This window comes from Hippopotamus amphibius, chromosome 3 (assembly GCF_030028045.1).
Source record: "Hippopotamus amphibius kiboko isolate mHipAmp2 chromosome 3, mHipAmp2.hap2, whole genome shotgun sequence".
In the NCBI taxonomy this organism is placed as follows: Eukaryota; Metazoa; Chordata; class Mammalia; order Artiodactyla; family Hippopotamidae; genus Hippopotamus; species Hippopotamus amphibius.
Genome location: NC_080188.1, coordinates 30,823,272 through 30,835,784, shown reverse-complemented (window position 1 = coordinate 30,835,784; position 12,513 = coordinate 30,823,272). Strand labels below are relative to the sequence as shown.

Below are 12,513 nucleotides of genomic sequence, written 5' to 3'. Positions count from 1 at the left end.
GCTATTGAACATTTGACTGTAGATATAGATTACCTGATTATGGTAAAGGAAGAAATTTCCCACAGGGAGTCCTTAGTACAAAGGCTTCAAATCTTGTCTTACTGTTAACTTTCCCTAAAGACTTAAAAGATTTTCAGAAACATGTAACGTCAATAGCCTCTTATACCCTGTAATAAATGGCTCGTTTAGGGGGTTGTTTTATTAGTTTTCCTGTCTCACCTTTGCTGCTTTGGGTGAAATGAGCTTCCCCTTCAGAGTTTTAAAAACTAGGTTACACTAGAAGCAATGTATCCTACACTTGTCGACCTCTGTGATATACCAGAAATCTTCTGAAGGGTTTTTACCATAATATATACATCTGGCCCCATCCTCACAAGATCTCTGATTGACTAGGTCCGGGATGAAGCCTGAACTTCTTAAGAACAACTGCACTAGATGGGGATTCTCAGAGACAGAGAATTTGTAGCTTCCTTTTTTTAAAAAATCATTTTAAATAAAAAATGTTCCTTAGGAGCCAGCTGGACCAAATAGTTAACATGTCCTTAAGGAGAGTTGTGATCTAACGGGGCCTGTAGCTCAACAGTGCGGTAGAAGAGTAAATGAACTTGCTCTCTGCCTTCCAGTTCCTGAAGCTGGGGCAAAATCGTGAGAAACAAACGTGGGCACAGAGCCGGAAGCCAGACTTTCACTTGCAATTCCCAGTTACTCACTGCATTCAGGAGAACAGGCATTCTTATTTATATGTGATCCTTTCAATATTACTACAGAAAAGGGCAGAAATCCCTAAGCACATGGTAAATGGTTTGGAGAAAAGAAATTTGAGTAAAGAAGCAAGAAAACTATTATTACAAAGATTGGCAAAAGTGCATGTTCTGAATGGTGTGTGGGTGTATATGTGTGGAAGGGCCAAGGAATGGGTGTGGCAGGCTCTCGTGAGTTTTCTTTTAGTCTAGAGATTTTGTTTCCTGTGGTCCCTCGGACGGAATTTTCTCTTCAGAACTAGGAGGAGCTCAAGGCACCAGGACCTAGGGTTGTGCAAATACACTCTTTACAAGGAACACCACCAGTTCAGGTTCTAAACATTATTTTAGAGCCTATAAAACATGCTTCTTTTCCGTAGCTTGGTTTCTTTACCTCATATAAAAAATAAATAAATTAAAAGGGCACGAGAAGAGCCAGTAACTGGCAATAGGAATGGGTAAGAGTCAGTCTTTACTTAATAATCTGTGGACAGTCGCTCCAGGCCTTGGCTTTCCTTTTGGCCAAAGCCAGCCACGCTGGTTCTGTTGACACGGGAGCAGCGTCGGGGGTGGAGAACCTCTTTGTGACTTCTTTCACCAGTGGTGCTGAGGGAGCCGAATCAGAGATCTCCACTAGATTGCAATTTGAAGGAAAAGAAGAAAGGCATAAGTGAGAGCCACATTTTGATTTATCAGAAGTATGAGACTCAGAAAGGAAAACCCAGTGAAACACTGGGCATCCTTGGCAAGAAGAATTAGGGAAAGAAAGCTAGGTGATCATAACTGTTACATACAGAATTACAGTGATCATTGTGCTGTCAATTCTAATTTCAGAGAATTTCTAGAAGCCAAATTTTCTTTGTGCAGAAAACCTATGCCTGTATGATAATAATGATAAGAGGTAAATTCTGTGATTCTAGGCATATAACCAGTCAATTTCATGAAGAGGAAGCTTAAACCAGCAGTTTGAAGTTTGAACTTGTTAGCTCGTGAGGTTAAAAGCTACCTCCTCCTACCAAGTAAGCCCTGGGTCCCTCCTCCTGAGGCCCCTGGATCCTGCCCGCTCTCACCGCTCAGACTTGTCTACCAATGCCTTGCATCCCCTCACTGTTCATCAGACATTAGAGGCTCTGTGCGGTGAGGGTTCCCATCTTATCTTTAAGTCACATTGTAGGCAGTGGCCTTACCAGCTATGTAGAACTCTGGAGATACTGATTGAAAAGACAAAAGCTTCACAGGAAGGCTTGCTTTATTAAGGTGGAGCAAACTCTGAATTGCATTAACCCTTTGGTGCTTCTAAGAAATCAGGCGGACAAAGGTTGATCTCTTTGACTTTGGAGCTTTTCACTATTCTGAAAGAATTCTTTCTTGACACACACCAATATGATGTTTAGAATCCTTAATTCCTAGGTATAAGATCAAATGAAATAATGCCCTCGTGAGACCTCTTTACATTTCCAGACCTCAGCTAGCAGGTATCTAAGGATATAAAAATATCTTGGCTCTAGAAGTTGGCTGTCCTCTGAGGAACAGGGCTGCCTACTGGGGAAACAGATGCCTTAATAACCCCTGAGAAGCTCTTTCGGACTCTCCATCCTCCAAGTAATTTGTAACAAGGAAATAGTTATAAACATTATTGGATCCTTTTATCTTTCAACAGAATAAAGAAGTGTTTGTTTTTTTTTAATGTGCATGTGTCTCGTGTGTCATGAACATATAAACATTGCTGTTGTTAATTAACGTCAAGGACTTAGAGCAGAACAGCCTTACTCTCTAAAGTCACATGTGGGTCAGAAATTTGCTGTCTGAAATCACGTCAGTGAGAAGGGACCACCCCACTCTTGCCTGGAGCATCTGAGCCACTTGGATGACCATGATTCAGGGAAGCAATTTCCACGTCCAACTGGGGCAGAGCTCCAGGCAGGGGCTTTTCGACATAGTTTCCTCACTTTTATCTTAAGTTTGTGATGTCGAAGGAAACAGGCTCCTGAGTCCACTTTTCAGCTCAGGCTGGATATCAGCTACTTTGCTTTGAGCCACTGCTCCATTTAACTTTTACCTAAAATTCACCCTTTCCCCCGAATCCTAATATAATCTTGTCTCTTGTTTTGTTTAGAAGGTTCTTATGGTATGCAGTCTTCCTTCCGACAGAAAGTTAATAAACGTAATTTTATTGGACTACAGGCAGTGGAGTTGGAGAAGGCTCCTATCACCTCATTAAAGGTTCAGGAATTTAACAAGTCACATTGATAAAACATTGGTAAGCTTGAAATTAGCTATGGTTGGGAGTATTTACACCACTGCAAATACTACGAATCAGAGGTCTCTCCAGTCCCTGAAGAAGTGACTGTTAAACATTTATCACCACACCACGGATAGTGGGTGAGCTTCTCATGGTCTTTAGCAGATGCGCTTTATCAGTGTCAGAGTTTATGAATGGGGTTGTGAGACCGCTTGTGCTCTGAAACGCCTAAAATGCTGTGCTAGTTATTACACTGGAGGAGATACACCCTAAGAAGAAAAACCTTTCAGTACGGTTAAATAGAAATGGACCTGTTCTCTCTACCTGTCACAGACGTAGGAAGAGTGTTGGCCTTTTTCAGCTGTTCTCTGCGCTCGAGCCTGGACGCTGCTGTCTCCGGCTGCTTCTCTTCTGGCTGAGGGGTGGACTTGTGCAGGGAACCAGCTCTGCTGACACCGCTGCTTCCAGGCTGCGGGCTGACACTGACCTGGGTGGAGAGAGAAAGTCAGGGAAAGCATGTTTTCAGCCTAGAGACAGGGAAAGACTGACCATGCAAGGCAAGGCTTTGGAGGCTTCCATTGGCCGGCCCCTGTTCTCTGCTCCCAGAAGACGAGCTGGACTGCACAGGGGAGCAGTGTGTGCTCAACCCTAGCCCCCAACCATGGAGCAGCTCAGTGCAAATGTCCCAAAGAGGGGACGCTGCATACCTTCCCAGAAGAGCCCTTCAAACTATACCATCAGGGCCACAGAACAAGACTTCTACTTTCCTCTCTACTTACTGCTCAAATAAAATCTTTTTCATATTTTTCATATAACTGTTGTGTGCGTGGATTCTGCCAAATCAGGTTAACCTAAGAGCATAAAGAAACCAAATCAGATTTCCAATTTAAAATGCCTCCTTGGCTTAACAGTGGTCAACTTATTTATTGTTCTACTATCTAAGTATTCTCCACCACTCCCGGCTAGCCTTTTTTTGTTACTGTTGTTTTAAATCCTGTGAACGAAAGGAGCCAAGCTCAGGAATTCCCTGGTGGTCCAGTGATTAGGACTCAGCACTTTCACTGCTGGGGCCCAGGTTCAATCCCTGGTCAGGGAACTAAGATCCTACAAGCTGCACAGCCAAAAAAAGAAAAAAAGAGAGAGCCAAGCTTAGGAAAATAGAGTTAAAGCTGAAGACCAGGCTACTTACGTTTTCTTTGGAGAGCTTTTCTGCCTGTCTGGCCTCCCTGGCTTGCTTCCTCTCCTCGCGAGTTGCCTGCTGCTCCCGAAACCCCTTCTGCTTTTGCAGGGCCAACGTTATCCACAGTGGCTGCGCGCTTTCAACTTTCTCCACAAGTTTGGAGCCATCTAAAGAGTGTCTGCTCTGAAGCATTGGCTTTTCTGTGGGAAAAAAGACTGTGATATTGTGATGTACAATAAGAAATACATATTTGATCTTTGTCCCTGTTTCTGGCATAGAACTCCTAAAACCCTTGCAATTTCCTAAGTGATGAGAGCATAAAGGTACCTTTTGTTCTGCTAATAAGGTGACTTTTGGAAAGCACCTAAAGATGGAGGCTGGTTGCCAGTAGAGCCAATCATGTGATTAGAGGGTTAGACCTTTCAGTCCCACCCCCAAGCTCTGGGGCGGGGTAAAGGACTGGAGGCTGAGTCCAGTCACCAATGGCCAATGACTTAATTGATCACAACTATGTGATGAGGCCTCCATAAAAACCCAAAAGGACTGGTTTGGAGAGATTCTGAGTTGGAAACACGTGGAGGTGCTGGGAGAGTGACTAGCTCTGAAGCATGACAACTCTATGCCCCTTTCCGCATACCTTTCCCTATTCATCTCTTCCATCTGGCTGCTCCTGAGTTATATTCTTTATATATAAACTCTCTCTATATATAAACTAATAACCTAGTAAGTAAAATGGTTCCCTGAGCCCCTCTAGCAAATTAATTGAACACCGTGGATTTGCAACTGGCATCTAAATTGGGTGCAGTCTGGTAGGACGGAGCCCATAACCTGTGGAATCTGATGCCATCTCCAGGCAGAAAATCAGAACTGAGTTGAACTCACACCAGCTGGTGTCAGAATTGCTTGGTGGTGTGGGAACCCACCCCCCACCCCCCACCCCCCACAACCACCCAACAGAATCAGTAAAGACAAAATCAGACTTGCATTAAAACTAACTGCTCACTTATCTCGGTCCCTCATCCCCTAAAGCTTGTGACATTAATCAGCCCAAGAAATCGTCAACTATCCCTTTCTAACACAACACTGTGCCAATGCCTGAGTGACTCCACGGGGTGGGAAAGTAACATCTTCAATCAATGGGGAAAAGCAGGAGCATTTGTCTTCCCTCACAATGGAAGAAAAAATAGTCTCCAGTGTCAAAAAACCTCAGGCCCATAGAGGACCCAGGTACTTATTTGATTCATGTTCTTTTTTATTTATTGTTTTAAGTTTATTTTTTCAATGGAAACTTCTCCCCCCTCCCACTGTCCCCAAGCAAACAAGTGGAAGCCCAACATACGAAAGAGGAAAAATGGGCACTGCTCTGCCTACAGGGGCTGCTGAGGGCACCAGGACTCTGAGGAACAGAGTGGGAAACCACGATTTGGGTCCAGTGCCCTCATATCTTAAAAAATATTTACTTGCTCACTGCACCATGCAGCCTGTGGACCTTCTACAACCAGAGATGGAGCCCGTGCCCCCTGCAGCGGAAGCGTGGAGTCTTAACCACTGGGCTTCCAGGGAAGTCCCCAATGCCCTCATCTGATAGATGTGAGTAACTGGGTCCACAGCCATCTACTGCAGTGACCTTGATCACCCAGCACGACCAGGATCACTGCGTGGGCTGAAGCCTGGGCCTAGGACTTCTGACTTCCAGTCTGTGCTTTTACTGTGGTGTGGACTGTCTTGCTTATGCAACCGGGGGCAACAGACTTCCCAGGTGGATGGGATTAGAGGTTGAGTAATTGGGCTCTGGAATTAAACAGACCTGGGTTTGACCTCACGTGACCTTAGAAAAGCTACTAGACCTCTCCAAGCTTTCATTTCCTAATCCATAAAATGGAGATGAGAATGGCACATGCCTCATCAGGCTGATGTGAAGATTAAAAGAGGTCTACGGTATGAGAGCGTTTAGAATACTGCTTGCCATATAGGAACGGCACTACAAAAGTGAGTGTTCTTGTTATTTATGTCTGTGAGACAATGACTCCCCACCCCCTCCTACTCCCCAAGTAAAAATTATGCACTTTTGGAGATAACCAGCCTGGCATTGAATCCTCTACTATCTCCAAGGGAAAGGGCTCATTCTAGTCCTGTTGTTTGAAACCAAACAGAAGTCTACACTTTGATGATCCAGACTTTACCAACCAGCGCTTTTAGTTAAGTGAACTTCATATATTGAGGAGAAAGAACCAAAGTAAGTTTGAATTAGGAATTCAAGCACAGGGACTTCCCTGGTGGCACAGCAGTTAAGAATCCGCCTGCCAACACAGGGGACACGGGTTCAAGCCCTGGTCTGGGAAGATCCCACATGCCTTGGAGCAACCAAGCCCATGCGTCACAACTACTGAGCCTGCATGCTGCAACTACTGAAGCCCGAGAACCTAGAGCCCATGCTCCACAACAAAGAGAAGCCACCGCAATGAGAAGCCTGAGCACTGCAACGAAGAGTAGCCCCCACTCACCACAACTAGAGGAAAGCTCACATGCAGCAATGAAGACCTAACGCAGCCAAAAAAATTTTTTTTAAAAAGGAATTCAAGCACAAAAATTTAGGCAGAGCCTTAATTTTCTACAACTTTTAGGTCTATAAGGCTGCACAAAGAATTCATATTTATAATAAGCCTTGAGAATTGTAATTTTCCTAATCATCGAATAAGGATTTAGTTATGATCTAACAGGAAAGAAAACTGACAAATTTCAGAAGTATTTTTTTAAAAGCTGAAAGGAGTTTTTGATTAGTTAACCAAAAAAACCAAAAAACATTCACCACTTCAAGCATTCTGCTTAACTGAGAAGCTTTACCTACACTGGAAATGTTTCACTTTTACTCGAGGGCTGTATAACACCTGTTTGTAAAATGGCTAAAAACCAAATTCCCCAGATCTAACTCATTTCCATTTAAAGCAGTTATGTAAGAGTCCCACCTGAACTTGCTTAGGAAGGTCATTCAAGCAAGGAGTCAGTTTCCAATCAACAACCTTGAATGGGTTTATCACAAGGGTCTAAATACCTTTAAAGCATAATTGCCTAAACTTACAGTTGACTAAAATAATATGAAAAGATAATTCTCTGAGACTTCCCTGGTCCAGTGGTTAAGAATCCTCCTTCCAATGCAGGGGACAGGAGTTCGATCCTGGTTGGGAAATTAAGATTCCACATGCCGTGGGGCAACTAAGCCTGCACACTCTAGAGCCTGTGTGCCACAAACAGCCTGCGTGCCACAACTACTGAGCCCGTGCACCACAACTAGAGAGAGAAGCCTGCACCACACAACAAAAGATCTTGCATGCTGCAATGAAGATCCCGTGTCCCGCAACTAAGGCCCAATGCAGCCAAATAAATAAATAAATGTTTTTTAAAAAAAGAAAAGAAAAAGGAAAACATAAACCTATAGCCAGATTTTTATCTTCTTAGATTTGTAGTTTGAATAGCACATCCTAGAGTTATGGACCAGACTTTTTGAAAGGATAGAACACAGTATGTGTAAAGGGTCTAACAGGTCTGGGTTGCAGTTGGGCATGAATAAACAGAAAATAGGATGTTAAAATGTCTGAGTTTCAGCTGGGGATGCCTCAAAAGGTCTGAAAGAAATAATCAATGGCACTTACTCCCCTGTGCTTGATCACCTACTCAGGGCTGGCCAATGAGGTGGCCAAAACAGGCACCTCAAGGTCATAGAAAAATCAGACCTGAGGCGGAAACAGCCAGAGTATCTCTGAAATTGGAGCATGGTGTGTTGCCATGTCCTCCCCCCAGCAGAGGAAAGGGGGCTAAGCCAAGTGAGAGGATCTCTAATGAGACCACTTAGACAAACTGACTGGGTCTCCTGGAGTCTGTGGGGCACAGACTTGAGGTTCTATTCACACCCGGAAAAGGGCGAGGTGAGGTGAGGTGAGGATGGTGGCTGCCAGGGGCCTGGAGAAGAGGCGCCTGTGCTGGGAAGACATTTGTTATTGAGTGCTGGTGCAGGCCATGCGCGTGGGAGAGGGAGGGGCAGCCTGGAGGGGAACCAAGGACCCAGGGCTGCCTGGAGGACGCACCACGGAGGTAAGGGAATTGCAGGAGGAGAAAGAACCCAGGTAGTCGGTGAGGGGTCTGAGGAACGCACAGAAGGATCAGCACTGAACATCCCCCAAGAGCAGTGAACGTTGTTGCCTCACCTTCCTGCGCTCCAGCTATGGAGCCTGTTTCTGGGCCAGGAGGAGGGGCAGAAGTCGATCACGCCTGCATCCCCACCGTAGACAGCTCAAAGCAGGCCAAATCAGGAGGGAGACACTTAGTTTGAAATATTGTTTGGAGCTCGATTATGACACTGGAGGCAGCATGTTAATTACTAACGTGAGAAAGTTGTGACTAAAAGTGCCTAGAGGACTTTTTACTATCTGAAAGTAACTGAAAATACAGAAAGAACTCCTACAGCTCAACAACAAATGAAAAACCCAATTAAAAAATGGGCAAAGGACTTAAATGGACATTTCTCCTAAGAAGACATACAATAACCAACAGTATATGAAAAGGTGCACAACATCATTAATCATCAGGAAAATGCAATCAAAACCACAATGAGATATCACCTCACATCTGTGAGGATGTGAGGCGCGCGCACGTGTGTGTGTGTGTGTGTGTGTGTGTGTGTGTCCCAGAAAACAACAAGTGTTGAGCAGGATGTGGAGAAATCAGAACCCTTGAGTGACGCTGGTGGCATATAAAATGGTGCAGCCACGATGCAAACAGTAGGGTGGTTCCTCAAAAGGTTAAAAATAGAATTACGATATGATCCAGCAATTCCACTTCTGGATATTTATCCAAAAGAATTGAAAACAGGATCTAGAAAAGATATTTACACCTCCATGTTCATCACAGCACTATTCACAATAACCAAGAGGTAGAAGCAACCCAAGTGTCCATCAACAGAGGAACAAATAAACAAAATGTGGTCTATACACACAATGGGATATTATTCAGCCTTAAAAAGGAAAGAAATTCTAATAGATAACTAATGAGAACCTACTGTATGGAACAGGGACCTCTACTTAATGCTCTGTGGTGACCTAAATGGGAAGGAAATCCAAAAAAGAGGGGATATATGTATACATACAGCTAATTTACTTTGTTGTACATCAGAAACTAACACAACACTGTAAAGCAATTATACTCCAATAAAAATTTTTTTTAAAAAAGGAAGGAAATTCTAACACATGCTACAACACAGATGAACCTTAAAAACATTAAGCGAAAGAAGCCAGTCACAAAAGGACAAATACTGTATGATTCCACGTATATAAGGTATCTGGAGTAGTCAAATTCATAGAAAGAAAGTGAAATGGTAGCTGCCAAGGGCTAGTGGAGATGAAAATGGGAATTGATTAATGGATATACGGTTTCGGTTTTGCAAGACGAAAAAGTTCTGGAGATTGGTTGTACAGCAATGTGAATATATTTAGCACTACTGAACTATACACTGAGAAATGGTTAAGATAGTAAATTTTATGTTATGCATTTTTTACCACACATGCACACACATACACAGAAATTTGTAAAAGTGACTGAAAGAACTATGCCCAAGATATTATCCAAGAGATGGGGAAAAAATGAGCATCACAGATCAGATTTTTTAAAACAGCAAGAAAAAAAGATAAAACAAGGATTTTGCTAAATTCTGTGGAATTTTTGAACAATTTTTAAAAAATATATGACTATAGTCACTCAGTCCATGAAGTAATATTAAGAACAGTTGTGTAAAAAGTGTTTTTAGAGGCTTAATTACAACATTTTACAAGTATCAAGTGAGAATTACAGCAAGAAGTCCTAGGGTAACAAACAGGAAGATCATTTAACCTGGGAAAGAACTCCTCACCCAGGCTTTGCCACTGTGAGGAGCAGGCAAGTCACCTAACTTTCCAGATGCTGATGTCCTCACCTGTACAATGGAGCCAAGATGATCCACATGTGCCGTGACACTGAATGAGAAAGGACCACTGAATATCTGTTCTACTCACCAGAAGGAGGTGAGCATCTCAGAATGAGATATCTGGCGATATCTGTAATCAAAGCACTGGCGGGTTATCATTGCTATTTTCATTCCCACTGAAATGGGTTCAGAGTCAATGCCTGCCCAGTGCCTTGGCCCAGGTATTGGTCCTCGCTGACCTCCACCTAAGGAATGGAGACCTCTTTCTAAATCAGTGTCTCCAAAAAATGTGTGTGTGCCCTAAAGGATATGCAAGGCAATTCACTGAGAGTAAAGAAAGAAAAGATTAAAATTTCTATTTACCTATTTTAAAATCTGGAAATAACAGTATCAAGCTTTTCTAATATTGAATGCTCAGATGCAGACATCTCACTCAGCCCATATATCAGAAGACTTGTGTACAACAAATGGTATGTTTAAGGACTCTGGATGCAGGGAGGGGTCAAGATGGCAGAGTAGGAGGATACAGAGCTCCTCCTGCCACAAACACATCAAAAATACATCTACATGCAGAACAATTTTCATGGAACACTAACTGGAAACTGGCAGAAGGACTCCTATATAACCAAAACAGCAAGAAAGATTTCCACATAATTGGGTAGGATGGAAAAAAGGCGCAGAGTTCGGACTCTGCCCCTGAGAGGGATCTGAAAGGAAGAGAAGGTCTATGGGCAGATCCTCGCCCTGGCATCCCAGTCCTAGTGTCTTACATGGAGGAGACAAGTCCCCTTGGACGCTGGGAGAACCTCTCGGACAGACAGAAGGGCTGGAGAAGCCTAGACTCTGCTCGTGAGGAGTGTGCATGTACTGGCTTGTCAACAATCAGGGTGGAGAGAGCTGGTGGCTGCCACCTTGCACTCCGCAGTCCGAGCTGGGCGAACACCCCAGCCCACTCACTGCACTCCACAGCTTGGCGTGAGACCTGGGCCAAGTGGCCCCTGGGAAAAGACTCGGTCCAGCTATGCAGAGACAGACTGTGGGCCTGGGGTGTGATCCGGGTGGGGTGGTGGCCACTGTCAGCATGCGCTCGGGCGGCCCCACAGAAGCATGCTGCAGCTTGTCTCCCAGCCTAGCAAGAGCGCTCCACCCACTCCACACCGCAGCTAAGCGCTGGACCTAGGGCAGACAGGCCCTGCGAACAAACTGCCACAGAGGCAGCCCACCTTCCTGGTGGCAGCGCAGCCACCTCAATTCCTGCGGCCACAACACCCGGATCTGCAGCCCCAGCCTACTCGACACCACAGCCCGGCACTAGATCTGGGATGAACACAACGGAGGAAGGGACGTAACCCTGGACTGCGTCTGAGCAGAGCCGCGGACGCCTACAGAGGAGGTGCGCAGGTCCTCTGTAAGCGCACGGGCCTCACTTGCTTCAGCAATCCCCTCCTTTTGGGGCAGGGCATACACTAAAGGGGACAGAGCCTGATCGAGCCCGACCCACAAGGCTACTCCAACAACTGGAGAGCAGACCTTGCTGCTAACAGGGCGGCAACAGCCACAGAGCAGAGAGGAAGTCCCATCTCACACCCTGCATAGGCTTTAGATCCCCCAACAACAACCACACCACTTCTCAAGGTGGTAACGGCCAGCACACCCTGAGAAAAGACATGGCTGGCATCCATATCAAAGCAGCCCTCACACCAAAGACATTGGACACACATAATCTACACAGGGATGCTCCCACATAAAAACACTCCTGCAAGACCACAGCAGATAACTTTCTCTATGAATTTAAGAGAAATATTAAGCAAAATGAAAATGCAGAGGAACTACTCCCAATTAAAAGAGCAAAAGAAGGGCTTCCTAGGTGGCACAGTGGTTGAGACTCTACCTGCCATTGCAGGGGACACGGGTTCGATCCCTGCTCCAGGAAGATCCCACATGCTGCGGAGCAACTAAGCCCGTGCGCCACACACACACACAAAATAAATTTTAAAAAAGGAGCAAAAGAAATTCCTTGAAAGAATAATGAAACACAGCTCACCAGTCTACCAGACCCCAATTCAAAAAGGTGGTGATAAAAATGTAACTGTTGAGTTAACTTAAAGCCTGAAAATTACTAAAAGTTTTCATTGACAAAGAACATGCTTAACCAGGAAAAGCTGCTACAACAGCTGTAATAACCAGTATTTCATATTTCAATGTGTATCTCACACCACATACATATATTTTAATTTAAAATGTATTGGGGACCTAATACTTAAAGAAACATGATACGTATTTGTTTTGTTTCATGTTTTTTGGTTTTTTTTTTTTGGCTGGATCTTAGTTCCCCGACCAGGGATTGAACCCAGGCCCCAGCAGTAAAATTGTCGAGTCCTAACCACTGGACCACAGG

The 12,513-nt window shown here is 44.4% G+C and overlaps 1 protein-coding gene and 1 non-coding gene across 2 annotated transcripts in view; one reads left to right on the top strand and one right to left on the bottom strand.

Annotated features, from left to right (window-relative positions):
* Positions 1-1,048: 1,048 nt before the first annotated feature.
* Positions 1,049-12,513, bottom strand: part of CRACD (capping protein inhibiting regulator of actin dynamics) — a 36,287-nt gene continuing 24,822 nt past the window's right edge. Inside the window, exons 7-9 of the mRNA XM_057728758.1 lie at positions 4,172-4,362; positions 3,307-3,469; positions 1,049-1,373 (exon numbers count right to left, since the gene is read on the bottom strand). Of these exons, the coding sequence (XP_057584741.1) occupies positions 1,213-1,373; positions 3,307-3,469; positions 4,172-4,362 (515 nt within the window). The 3' untranslated portion in view covers positions 1,049-1,212. The remainder of the gene's footprint in view (positions 1,374-3,306; positions 3,470-4,171; positions 4,363-12,513) is intronic.
* Positions 4,007-4,078, top strand: TRNAE-UUC (transfer RNA glutamic acid (anticodon UUC)). The gene has a single exon. It is a non-coding gene; the product is annotated as a tRNA-Glu (tRNA).